The sequence below is a fragment of the Octopus bimaculoides genome, chromosome 9 (assembly GCF_046866305.1).
Source record: "Octopus bimaculoides isolate indiv1 chromosome 9, ASM4686630v1, whole genome shotgun sequence".
NCBI lineage: Eukaryota > Metazoa > Mollusca > Cephalopoda > Octopoda > Octopodidae > Octopus > Octopus bimaculoides.
Window position 1 is genome coordinate 14810889 of NC_142936.1, and position 14537 is coordinate 14825425.

The 14537-nt window shown below is 38.0% G+C and overlaps 1 protein-coding gene across 50 annotated transcripts in view; it reads left to right on the forward strand.

Annotated features, from left to right (window-relative positions):
- LOC106874615 (neogenin) overlaps nt 1-14537 on the forward strand; it is a 303881-nt gene that overhangs the window by 155669 nt on the left and 133675 nt on the right. For all 50 annotated transcript variants that reach the window (XR_016243045.1, XR_016243052.1, XR_016243048.1 and 47 more), the window contains exons 2-7: nt 323-479; nt 1485-1630; nt 3495-3779; nt 5663-5825; nt 9041-9180; nt 11450-11725. Coding sequence is in view for 34 of the 50 variants with exons in the window: in XM_089357158.1 (XP_089213284.1) it covers nt 323-479; nt 1485-1630; nt 3495-3779; nt 5663-5825; nt 9041-9180; nt 11450-11725 (1167 nt within the window). In the remaining 16 variants the exon portion in view is untranslated. The remainder of the gene's footprint in view (nt 1-322; nt 480-1484; nt 1631-3494; nt 3780-5662; nt 5826-9040; nt 9181-11449; nt 11726-14537) is intronic.

Consider the following 14537-nt stretch of genomic DNA (forward strand, 5'->3'; position numbering starts at 1 on the left):
CCAAGATATCATGAGTTGGTTGTAAATGAGCATCACCATCTTAGAAGCACTATCTCTTATTTTCAATTATCTATGAAAACATGTCTGGCCATGGAGAAATATTACCTCACTTAAGAACAAATGAGGGTTGGGAACAGGAAGAGCGCCCAACCACAGAAAATCTGACTCGTTGAATTCCATCCAAGTCATGCGCACTTGGGAAAGTAGATGTTAAAATGGTAAGGGTAATGTTGATGAGGATGTAATGATGATATGTATATATATGTATTCTTATTGTCCTCCAATTCTAATCATCTTTGTTTTTTTTTTTTTGTTGTTGCAGGGTCTTCTGTTCACTTCAGAAAGTTCCATTTCACTGTTGAGCCAAGTGATGTGGTCACCAATCGAGGTGAAGATGTACAGTTACACTGTAATGCCCAGCACGGATATAATAAAACAAATATCTTTTGGAAAAAAGACAACGAACTCTTAAATACGAGGTATGCAAAATAAATGGACTTTCCCTTTTTTTTTCTTCCCATAATTCCCCCTTACCATTTTCTGTTTTTTTCCCAACATTTTTTCCTTATTTTTCATTTATTTTAGTCTTTAAATTTTGGGTTGTAATACAAGAACATTACAAATACTAAACTTTTGGAGTTAACAAAGCAGTATGTGATCTCTGAGCTATTAAAACCTTTATTGCCATTATCAGCATTTTATGTCCATGTCTCTGGCTTCATGTAATTTGCCCTTCGCTTGGATAAAGTAGCCCTTTGTTGCCAACAGAGATTACATAGTTAGCTAAATTTTCGTCTTCACCCAGACTCCAGCTACTTAAACGTTTGCAGCACCCACCTGAACTGCAGTAAAAGTTATAAAAACCCTCAACATTTTTGTGCATCCATAGATTACATTTTTAGATTGATTACCAGCGTCGCCTGATCGTTACCAGCATCGTCTGATCGTTACCAGCATCGTCTGATCGTTACCAGCGTCGCCTTACTAGCACTTGTGCCGGTGGCACGTTAGAGAATCATTCGAGCAAGGTCGTTGCAGGTGGATGGGAAGGTGTCTCACCGGGATGAGACGCCTGCCCATCCACGGGGGTACTTATTTTTGTCAGCTGAATGGACTGGAGCAACATGAAATGAAGTGATTTGCTCAAGAACACAATGCATCGCCCAATCTAGAATTGAAACCACAATCTTACAATCAGGAGTCCAACAGCCTAACCACTAAGCCACCCTAGAGTTGGGGATAAAGGTGAATGCAAGCGAGTGGAAAGTTACCTATTTTATGGTCTGGGGAAAAAAAGGACCCAAATACCTTAGCATGTTACTAGACCATAACGTACCATTCAGGAAACATTTAAACACAATACACATGAATGTTGAATACTATTCTCTCCCACACAATATAATCGCTTTCTTCACATTCCAAGAAACTGGTTTTTCATTAAGGTCTTATGTTACCCCCTGCTTTTTTTTAAATCTGTTATGCAGACAGCAACTGAAAAATGGCTCCTTGTATATACAAAACGTCCAACACAGCAAGTCCAATGTTGGTGATGTTGGTGAATACCAATGTTTTGCTGAAGTGCCTAGCATTGGAACGATTATCAGCAAACCGGCTCATGTACAAATTGCGCGTAAGTGTTCACTCCATGTTTCTTTTCTTTAGGGTCTTTTTGTTTTTTTAAACTGTTGGTTCTTTTTTACTTTAGTCCTATGCTACATTGTGGCCTTGCTTAGATACCACTTTCAAGGCTTTTGCTCAAATCATATCTACCCTGATAATTGTTTCAGTCAGGTATTTGCTGCATTAATTTCTTTGAGCCTCATGGAAGCAATGACAAATGATTGCTTCACGGAGGAAATGACAAACGACCGCCTCATTGAATCAATGACAAACAACTGCTTCACGAAGGCAATGCCAAATGACCACCTCATGGAGGCAGTGACAAATGACAGACCTTTGGTGATATACTGTACTTGAGAAGACCTGTCAAGCCAAGTGAGATGATAGTTGTGGCATATACTGGTGTCACACAAACGGAACATAAGAATCACCCACTACATTAATGGTTGACATCAGGAAAGGCATCCAGTCATAGAAACCATACTAAATCATAACCAGAGTCTGGTGCAGCCCCTCGGCTTTCCAGCCCTGGACAACAGACATTAAATGGTGACAATGAATGCTTACCTTTGACATAAATGTATTACTATCATCTAGGGCCTGCCTACTATTTCACCATTTTTATTATTTCATACTTTGTGTTCTCCCAAATGAAAGCAACATACAACACTTGACAGACAATATAAGAGCACACCTTTTGGTGCAGGTCTGATGAAGTGCTACTCTAATGTTTAAAACCACAAATATTACATAACTTTTCACATAGAAACTTTTGCATTCAGGACCACTAAAAACAGAGTGGCATCGAAACAATTATAACTGGTCGTTAACCATTTAGTATTCATATTACTCTGTCAAATGTAATGCATATTTATTCCCATCATTCTATATTAATCAGGAATTATCTCTTAGCCTTGATATTTCAATGATAAATCAAACCAAATTAGACAACTCCCATGCCAACCTTCCCTTCATGGGACACTAAACTCTGCTTGCGAAGACCTGTTGGGGCAAGTGAAACCGAAATCGTAATTGAACCAAATTCGATGACTGGCACCCATGCCAGTGAAGCACTAACAGCACCATCCAAGCATGATCATTGCCAGAGCAGCTGTCTGGCTTCTGTACCAGTGGCACATAAATAGCACCATTCGAGCATGATCGTTACCCGCGTCACCTTACTGGCACGTGAAAAAAACATTCGAGCAAGGTCATTGCCAGTGCCACTGGACTGGCTCCTATGCAGGTGGCACATAAAAAAACACCATTTGAGCGTGGCCTTTGCCAGTACCAGCTGACTGGCCCTAGTGCCAGTGGCATGTAAAAGCACCCACTATACTTTTGGAATTGTTGGCATTAGGAAGAGCACCAAGCTGTAGAAACTCTGCCAGATCAGATTGGAGCCTGGTGCAGCCATCTGGTTCGCCAGTCCTCAGTCAAATCGTCCAACCCATGCCAGCATGGAAAGCAGGCGTTAAACAATGATTATGATGATGGTTTGTTTTTAGAGTGACATTGTAGGGAAGGTGAAAGAAGCTGGATCTGGCTAGTTTGAACATAAAACATGTAAAATATATGAGCCAGATTTGGCTGGTTTAAATACTAATTGTTTAAGGATGTGCTAAACTTCTCCTTTGTTTTCTTATTTGGAATATATTAATATCTGGTAAGCCAGAGAGCTGCATCAGGTTCTAATCTGATTTGGCATTATTTCTAGGGCATCCAGCCATAGAAACCAAGTCAAATCAGACAGGAACCTGGTGCAGCTCTCCGACCTACCAGTTCCAGTTAAACCGTCTAACCCATGCTAGCATGGAAAATGGACGTTAAATGATGATGATGACAATATATGTATTTTTTTTTTCCCCCCCCAGATATGGCCAAGATGTTCTCAATCACACCCGAGACGCTCGAGGTTTACCTGGGTGACATAGCCATGTTCCAATGCTCCATTGACGGTATTCCTCAACCAAAATACTCCTGGTACAAGAACAATGTCCTATTGAAACGGTCCAATCACATAAAAATGTATACAGATGGATTTCTAGAAATTACAAATGTGCGAGCAATAGATCTTGGAAAATATTATTGTGAGGCCAGAAACATGAATACAAGTCGTCGTAGTAGACCAGCTGTTTTGCAAGAAAACACGGATTTAGGTAAGATTTGGTTTTTCCCATTTTTGTCCCCCTCCTTTGATTAATTTCTTTGTAGTTTCTGTGCAGGTTTTGCTGTGCGCTGAGGAATTTCGCCAGCGTCACCTTACTGGAACGTGAAAAAACATTTGAGCAAGATCATTGCCAATGCCACTGGACTGGCTCCTGTGCAGGTGGCACATAAAAAACACCACTTGAGCGTGGCCGTTGCCAGTACTGCTAGACTGGCCCTCGTGCCAGTGGCACGTAAAAGCACCCACTACACTCTCGGAGTGGTTGGCATTAGGAAGGGCATTCAGCTGTAGAAAGTCTGCCAGATCAGATTGGAGCCTGGTGCAGCCATCTGGTTCGCCAGTCCTCAGTCAAATCGTCCAACCCATGCTAGCATGGAAAGTGGACATTAAACGATGATGATGATGGTTTCAGGTTCTGTCCTACTTCGTGGCATCTTAGCAATTGTCTTGTGCTCTAGTCATGGTCTGACCACTGCCTTTGGAACTAAATTATTTTCTAACCTTCAAATTGGTTGGGGAAAGATAGATCTTCCTTGAAGGTGACATCCACCACCTAAAATGAGTGAGGGTTATAATTACATGTTCATGTCTAGAGTGAGTGAAATGTGATGTTTTCTTAAACAGGCCATACCCAGCCTCTCTTGCATTTGACAGAATAATCATCATCATCGTTTAGCATCCGCTTTCCGTGCTGGGATGGGTTGGACGGTTTGATACGGAGCTGGCTAGCAGGAAGCTGTCCAGACTCCAACTGTCTGTTGTGGCATGGTTTCTATGACTGGATGCCCTTCCTCATGCCAACCACTTAACAGTGTGCTGGGTGCTTTTTAATGTGCCACTGGCCCAGGTATGTTCATGCAACACCCGCATGGGCGTGTTAATACAGCACTGGCATGGGTGCTTTTTGTGTGGCACCAGTACCTGAAAAGACAAGCCTGTATATGTGTAAGACAGTGATTTTACTTAGTTTGACACACCTTATCAAGTATAGCAAATCACCACATCTCCTGGTCCCTTATCATTTCGTCAGTAACACCCAGCATTTGAAGATCTGTTCTCACCACATCATCCTATGAATGGTAAAGGGTTAATAGTTTTAACATTGATAAGTGGTATTTAACCCCTGTGGTACCTGTCTAAAAGCCATGATTGTATAACTCTTAACAAAACTCAGATGCAATTTACGATGGAACACTACTCCTACAATTATAACAGTGCTAGTGATAAATACTACCTCCAAAGAACCGGTCACTCAACTTGTCGACATGAAGTCTCACAAAAGCCCCTCCTATCTCATTTCCCTACCTTTGCTATCTCTACTGCAATGATCTCTACTCTTCAGGGCTGGTTGGTGTTACACCTTCTCAACATTATTATAGGTGCAGGAGTGGCTGTGTGGTAAGTAGCTTGCTTACTAACCACATGGTTCCGGGTTCAATCCCACTGCATGGCACCTTGGGCAAGTGTCTTCTACTATAGCCTCGGGCTGACCAAAGCCTTGTGAATGGATTTAGTAGACGGAAACTGAAAGAAGCCCGTCATATATATATATATATATATACACATATGTATGTGTGTCTGTGTTTGTCCCCCCAACATCGCTTGACAACCAATGTTGGTGTGTTTACGTCCCTCGTAACTTAGCGGTTCGGCATAAGAGACCAATAGAATAAGTACTAGGCTTACAAAGAATAAGTCCTGGGGGCGATTTGCTCGATTAAAGGTGGTGCTCCAGCATGGCCGCAGTCAACTGACTGAAACAAGTAAAAGAGTATTATTAATTTATTGAATGTCGTTAAGAAGCAAGGATTAGACAACTCATCTTAAATATTTAATGTTATGTTGTTTATTTATTTTTTTTTTCATTTGCAGAAAGCATCCGTAAAGGCGTGGCACCTTCGTTTGTAATGAAGCCACAAGATGCTGAAGTGATCCGAGGTTCATTATTGGTGTTACACTGTGGAGCAAATGGTATTGATAGAAATGATGGAAGTCCAAAGATCACATGGCTTAAAGGAGGTGTTGAATTAGACAAGTAAGTTTCACATGAGAAATATATATGTATGTATGTATGTATGTTCATCAGATTGTTTTGATACTATGGAATAATGAAATTTTATAAATTATATGTATATTTTGCAGATACCAGTTCAATGAATAAATAGTTAAATCTGATTGGGTAACTAACTTTGAAAAAGATGACGGTGTATAAATGGCTGTTGGTGGAGGTTGACTGTAACAGAAGAATAAATATAAACAATAGCTGAATTGAAAAATTTCATGTAAAATTAAATACAGAATATAACAGACGATGTCAAGAAAGAAAACTTGCAAATGATTAAAAGAAATCATCATCATTTAACGTCCGCTTTCCATGCTAGCATGGGTTGGACGATTTGACTGAGGGCTGGTGAACCGGATGGCTGCACCAGGCTCCAATCTGATCTGGCAGAGTTTCTATAGCTGGATGCCTTTCCTAACGCCAACCACTCTAAGAGTGTAGTGGGTACTTTTACGTGCCACCGGCACGAGGGCCAGTCACGCGGTACTGGCAACGGCCACGCTCAACATGGTGTTTTTTACGTACCACCTGCACAGGAGCCAGCCCAGCGGCACTGGCAACGACCTCGCTCGAATGATTTTCTAACGTGCCAGTACAGCGATGCTGGTAACGACCACGCTCAAATGGTGTTATTTACGTGCCACTAGCATGGAAGCCAGACAGCTATAAAAGAAATTAAAAAAAAGGAGAAATTTCTAATTTTTTGTTACTTAGTCAGATTCAAATTCTTATTTGTTGAACTGGTATCCACAAAACTGGTAACCACAATTTATAAAATCTCTTTATTCTGTATTATCACACAAGTGTCTAATGAATGGTCACGGGCAACTCTGAGTAACAGTTTGTGAATTTTTTTTTTTTTTTTTTTTACCGCTTTGATAAAATGGTGTGTGTGAATAAGAATTGATTTTCTGTTTTATCATTGTCATTTTATAAGATTTTTATCCATAATTTTTTTTTTTTAAAATCCTTTTGTCTGTCAATAAACTCTCATTTTAGTATCAGCATTCTGAGACTTCAAAGTTCTGATATTGTTTCCAATATGACTATAATAAATATTAACTTCCAAATATTTGACATTGCTCTTAATATGGTATTCACTCAAAAGAAACTTTAATCTTTTGAGTTGAAGACGAAAAGTTTTGAAGCTGCCCCAAAGTTATAAAAGCTCTCAAGTTAGTAGCTGTTGTTATTATATTATTATCATCATTATTATTATTATTATCATTACATGGAAAAATGGGAGCATGAAAAGTAATATTCTTAAGATTATAAACCTGGAAAAGTACAGAACAAGTTATTACACCTGTAAAAGTATAGGACAAATTATTACTTCTTGTAATGAAAAGAATAAGAAACTTTTTACTTAAATTATTGCAGCTAAAATTAAAATTTGAAAGCTAAAACTTATTTTATTTACAAATAACACTATACTTGAAGCATATAACACATTAATAAGCTAGCCTGATTAAATAATTAACTAAAAAGGAAAAGCAAAAAAAGCAGAAAGCAAGTTAATTAAAGCTGGAAGAGAAAATTAATAATAAAAGCGACCTCGAGAGGATTGGAACTCAGAACATGAAGACAGACGAAATACCGCCAAGCATTTTGCCTGGTGTGCTAACGTTTCTGTCAGCTCACCACCTTAGAATATAAACATTCATTTTAGATAAATACAACTATTTCTTACTTCCTTACTTATTTTACATTTCATGACATTTTACCTCATAACTTTTTTTCTGGTAATTTTTGTTGAATCTGACTAATGATTCTGAATTCCTCATGCATTTTTCTATAATTTAAGCCTAAGAAAGGTATACTTTTATTTTAAAATAAAAAAAATTTATGTTAATTGAAAATTAACCTTACTGCCCACCTTCAGGTCTAACATATTTTGATGCAATTTTTTTTGTACTGAACCAAATCTCAAACTATTTATGCCAAAGTGTAGCTGAGGAGTTGTCCTTTTTAAAACTGTTAACAGTTTGCAATTTAGTTGAGAACTGAATTAGTGGTGATGCTTGGAAACTGCTGTTGCAATTGACAAAATGGTGGACTTAAGAATATATTCAACCACTACCATGGTTGAATGATTAAGGCAGTGAGCTGGCAGAATCGTTAGCCCACCGGGTGAAATGCTTAGTGGCATTTCTTCTGCTGCTTACATTCTGAGTTCAAATTCCGCTGAAGTCAACTTTGCCCTTCATCCTTTCAGAGTCAATGAAATAAGTATCATTTATGCACTGGGGTTGATATAATCAACTAACCCCCTTCCCACAAAATTTTCAAGGCCTTATTATTATCATTATTATTATTATTATTCAGTAGTTTTATTTTTATAACGTGCTTTCACTTCACTACCGAGCGCAGCTCTGTGCGCCTTGGGTATTTGCTGTGGTGCTCTTATGTTTACTGTATTGAAAGTGTTTTGCGTAGAATGTGTGCAGTACCCAGTAGTGCAATTTTCTGTATGTTATATATATTTGTAAGTCCTGCTATTTTTGTTATGTATTTGTCTGAATATTTTTTTATTATACCTAAGGCACCTACTATGATAGGAATTGTTTCTGTTTTTAGATTCCACATTCGAGTTATCTCTATTTCCAGGTCTTTGTATTTTGAAAGTTTTTCCATTTCTTTTAGAGAAACGTTGTCATCTGCTGGTATTGATACATCAATTAGAAAGCATTGTTTTTCTTCATGATCTTTGACAACTAAGTTTTTATTATTATTATTATTATTATTATTATTATTGGTAATAAAGCAGCGCTGACTAGCTTCACTTCTTGCCATGTCCACAATGTAGGACATAGGCAACCACATCCTGCCACAATTCTCTGTTTCCTGTAACAGTTCCACTTCCTGATGTTAATGCCTCTTTCTTCCAACCATTTCTTTAAGTTTGGCATCCATACCCCCCCCCCCCTTCTCTTTCTTCTGCTTATTTCCCCTTCAATCTTTCTAGTCTTTGTTAAATTCTCCAATCTCCTCTTTGCTCATCACATGACCTACTCACCACAGTTACTTGGCCCTTATCTCATTGAGCAGTTCCCTATTTAGATTGTATTGATTCTTGTTAATGTATGTATGCCACCATCATCAAATTCTGCTGATTACACATAATTCACATTTGCTGTTTTGTGTTTTTAAAAGAATCATAAATCAAAATAATTATTTTCTCATTTCAGTTCCAACAAAACATACAAAATTGTCGGTACAGGCAGCTTAGTAATTCCCAACGTTCAAGAGAACAACAATGGCATTTACACTTGCCGTGCAAGCAATATGGAGGACTCTATAGATGCCCCAGCTTCAGTAAATGTCCTCAGTAAGTAAAGATGTTATGCATCTTGAGCAGCTTTCTTCCTTGTTTTTCTCTAGCATTCTCGGGAATGCTACAAGGCTAAGTTTTTATTAATTTTTACATGAGTCTAACTCTGCAAATCCTATCACACGAATTAACTTTGTCAATTTTGTTGTTTGTGAGTCAGCTTTGATAATCCTGGTGCATGAGAACCTTTTTCTTTTTTTTTTTTGTGCTGAATTTGTTCTACAAGTGTCAACTTTGTGAGTCTTGTTATATGAGAGTCAACTTCATTGAACCTGCCATGTGTGAGTCAACTTAGTTGATCCTGCTGCATAAGAGTCAGCTTTGTTAATCTAACTGTGTGAAAGTCAGTTTTTATTCTGCCACAATTTTTAATCTGATAACTTAGTTGATTCTATATTTAAGAGATGAGGAATTATTTACATTTGATGGATATTTGTCCTCATCTTGTTTGTTGTTAACACAACGTTTCGGCTGATATACCTTACAGCCTTTACTACACCATATGCCCACAGGCATACGGCATAGTGGTTAAGAGCACGGGCTACTAACCCCAAGATTCCAAGTTCGATTCCAGGCAGTGACCTGAATAATAATAATAATAATAATAATAATAATAATAACAACAACATCGAAAAATACCTTAGGAATGAGAACCCAAGTTCAAAATTTCGCCAAGACACCTGATGAAGGCTGGAGGGTATATCAGCCGAGACGTTGTGTTAACAACAAACAAGATGAGGACAAATATCCATCAAATGTAAATAATGTAAATAATGTTAGTTGATTCTGTCATAAGAGGCTCAATTTCGTTGATCTTGTCATGAGAAAATATGCTTTGCTGATCCTGTTATATGAGAGACATGTATTGATATTGTTGTGTGAGATTCAACTTTGTTGATTCTTCCACATAAGGGAGTAGACCAAAAGATTAGCAGTCTACATTGCTGTAAACAGTAATCTGAGTGTATAAAGTTGACTGCTGTGAGCCAGGGGAGCCCTATATAATATTACATGGGCTTTGTTAATTGTTAGTGAACCAATGGAAGGTCTACATCAGAAAGCATCAGATTGATTAATACAAAATATGGAAGTTTATTGCGTCCCATTATGCTGACTTTCCTTGGTTACACCACATGAGAATGGAACCTTCCTGTGCTGCTCCATGAATTCAGTGGTGTTTAACCCTTTAGTGTTCAGATTACTCTGTTAAATGTAATACTTTTCCATTCAAATTCTTTCAAATTAATCATGCATTATGCTATAGCTTTAAGGTTTCAGTGATATTCTATTATTTGTTTCAGTCATTTGACTGTGGCCATGCTGGAGCACCGCCTTTAGTCGAACAAATCGACCCCAGTGCTTATTCTTTGTAAGCCTAGTATTTATTCTATCGGTCTCTTCTTTGCCGAACCGCTAGGTTACGGGGACGTAAACACACCAGCATCGGTTGTCAAGCGATGGTAGGGAGACAGACACTCAAACACACACACACACACACACACACACACACACACACACACACACACACACATATATATATATCGAAAAAAATTAAGGTACTCAGAAATCTGGATGTTTGTACATTTACAGATTTTTATTAATGTCACATATCAAATAAAGTGCTTTTCACCTAATCGTGCAGGATTTTCAAATCCTGCACGACTAGGTGAAAAGCACTTTATTTGATATGTGACATTAATAAAAATCTGTAAATGTACAAACATCCAGATTTCTGAGTACCTTAATTTTTTTCGATATAATTTCTGTACATCACCTCCAAACCTTCCAATATATATATATATATATATATATATATATATATATATATATATATATATATATATACGATGGGCTTCTTTCAGTTTCCGTCTACCAAATCCACTCACAAGGCTTTGGTCGGCTCGAGGCTATAGTTGAAGACACTTCGTAGACGGAAACTGAAAGAAGCCTGTCATATATATGTATATATATATATATATATATGTATGTGTGTCTGTGTTTGTTTCCCCACCATCGCTTGACAATCGATGCTGGTGTGTTTACGTCCCCGTAACTTAGCGCTTCAGCAAAAGAGACCGATAGAATAAGTACTAGGCTTACAAAGAATAAGTCCTGGGGTCGATTTTCTCGGCTAAAGGCGGTGCTCCAGCATGGCCGCAGTCAAATGACTGCAACAAGTAAAAGAGTTAAAGAACACACAGAATCTTTTATGATTTTTTTTCTTCTTTTTCTTGTTTCTTACATTTTCCATTTTTTGTTTCTTCAGGTCCCCCCAAATTCAAGACAAAACCAATGAATGCTGTAGCCCAAGTGAACTCAGAACAAATGTTTGAATGTGATATATACGGTGTGCCGCCACCAAAAATCTATTGGATGAAGGATGGTAAAATGATTGAGACTGATGACTACTTCAAAATAGTTGATCACAAGAACCTGCGTATACTGGGTCTGCTGAAGGAGGATGAAGGAATGTACCAATGTTTTGGCAAGAACTATCTCGGTAGTATTCAGGCCAGTGCTCAGCTGGTAGTGAGGCCACATAGTAAGTATTCTGTGAAAGGTTAACACTTCTGCCAACTTTTAGACTAATTCTTACATCTCTTTCAGCTTCATATCTGGTTCTCATTCATCACATGTGGAGTTCTTCATTGAATAATAGAGATTAATTAGAATGTCTGTGATTGTATGTATCAGAATATATGCATAGGTCAATGTGTGTGTGTGTGTGTGTGTGTGTGTATGCTTGTGTTTGCATGGATGAGAGGTGTGTCTCTTATATTTATGTAAGCAAGCCCTTCAGTGGATGTGATAGTTTGGAGCTATTTATTATTAGTTTCATACACACACACTTGACACCTAAGCTTGTTATCTTTGGGGTTTTTTTTTTTTTGTCTTTGCATGAGTGACTGTGTGGTAAGTAGCTTGCTTACCGACCACATGGTTCCGGGTTCTGTCCCACTGCGTGGCATCTTGGGCAAGTATCTTCTACTATAGCCTCAGGCTGACCAAAGCCTTGTGGGTGGATTTGGTAGACGGAAACTGAAGAAGCCCGTTGTATATATGTATATATATATATGTTTGTGTGTCTGTGTTTGTCCCCCTAGCAGTTGCTTGACAACCGGTGCTGGTGTGTTTACGTTCCCGTAACTTAGCAGTTCGGCAAAAGAGACCGATAGAATAAGTACTAGGCTGACAAAGAATAAGTCCCGGGGTCGATTTGCTCGATTAAAGGCGGTGCTCCAGCATGGCCGCAGTCAAATTACTGAAACAAGTAAAAGAGTAAATGAGCCTTAGGACACATAAGGCTAGTAAACTCTGTTTTAATGGCATATAAGTAACAGAGATCACAATACTGCCCCTGGATGGGACACTGTTCCATTGCAAATTTAACTTCCTAGATATTACTAGGACTCATTAACAGCTGAGCAAATTGCAACAACTTGAAAGCAAGTGTCTTCTATTTTAGTCTCAGGCCAACTAATGCTTCATGAGTGAATTTGGTTGATGGAAACTGTGTGGAAGCCCAACATTATATATATATATATATATATATATATATATATATGGGAGTGTTTGTGTTTGACTGTCTCTTGCAGCCCCCCCCCACCTCTACCCCAACTGCTTCATGACTAGTGTTGGTTTGTTTACATCCCTGCAGCTTAGTAGTTTAGTAGTTCAGTAAAACAAACTGGTAGAATAAGTACCAGAAACTAAATTCTTCTGGGTGGTGCCCTAGCATGGCCACATCCAATAACTGTAATAAAAAGTAAAACATGTATACACACACACACACACACACACACACACACACACACACACACAGGTGGCTTACTGACATTAAAAGAGAAGTCTAATATAGCAAGGCATTTCGAGCGAGATCATTGCCAGTGCCCCTGGACTGGCTTTTGTGCGGGTGGCACATAAAATACACTATTTTGAGCGTGGTCGTTGCCAGTACTGCCTGACTGGCCTTCGTGCGGGTGACACGTAAAAGCACCCACTACACTCTCGGAGTGGTTGGCGTTAGGAAGGGCATCCAGCTGTCGAAACTGCCAAATCAGATTGGAGCTTGGTGTTGCCATCCGGTTTCACCAGTCCTCAGTCAAATCGTCCAACCCATGCTAGCATGGAAAGCGGACGTTAAACGACGATGATGATGATGATGATTCACGCATTTCATTTATTTCCCTGCGAGATTGACATAGATCTTAGAACCTTTATCCCACACTATCATCTTGATAACTCAGTTTCCCCAACTCTTACTCTAATCACCTTGTAATCCCTGAATTTCACCATCAAAGAAGGGCTCTGCATTGAAATATAGAGCCCTTTGATGAAATTCTTTTCTTGTAGCAATCTACATTATCCTATCGTATTAATTTTACGTTCAACCTTCAATAATCTGAAAGCAGGTATCTCACCACACACACATACAGACACACATCTCTGTGCCCTCCCCTTATTCATTTATTTACCTTTTGATGTTTTTATCATAGGAGATACTTCGCCATCATTCACACCTTGAATTTGCTAGATTAAGACTTCGTTTCATAGAGAATTTACAACAATCACAGAATTTTTGTATCTATAGGAAACCCAGGAAGAAAGATCTGAAGAATTCCGACTGCATGAACGAAGAAGAGAGAACGATGAAATAGAGAGAGAGAGGGGGGAGCCGTATATATCTGTGTGTGTGTATGCATATGTGTAGCTGTATATGTGTGTTTATCTGTATGTATGTGTGAGTAAATGACAAAGAGACTGCAGAAAGCATATCTGAAGTTTGATTTTATTTTTTTCCCATTTGCAGGAGGTAAAGCTTTCTCTGCTTTAAACAAGCGTTTATACTTTGCAATCACATGCATACACAAACACACATATCACATACACAAACACTCACACACATCTGTACACACAAGTTTGTTTCTCTTTTTCGCCCTTTATCTGGATAATTCTTTGTCTCAACCTGAAATTTCAACGACAATTCATGTCTTTTCTGTCTTGTCATTATTCTTTCCTATATTTTCTTTTCTTTAACATAACATTTTCCCCTTTTAATATGTCTAGCTTCTTCATGTTTATATCTGTATGTATGTATGTATGTATGGCTATGTGTGTATATATGAATATATATATATATATATATTTATATATAAATGTGTCTATATATAGATATTCATATATACACACACATACATTTTCTGTGTATGTTTATATATATATATATATATATATATATATATATACACACATATTTTTTATCCAAATGTGTATTTTTACTTACACACACATGTACATATATATATATCTGTATGTATGCATATGTGTATATGAATATATATATTTATATATAA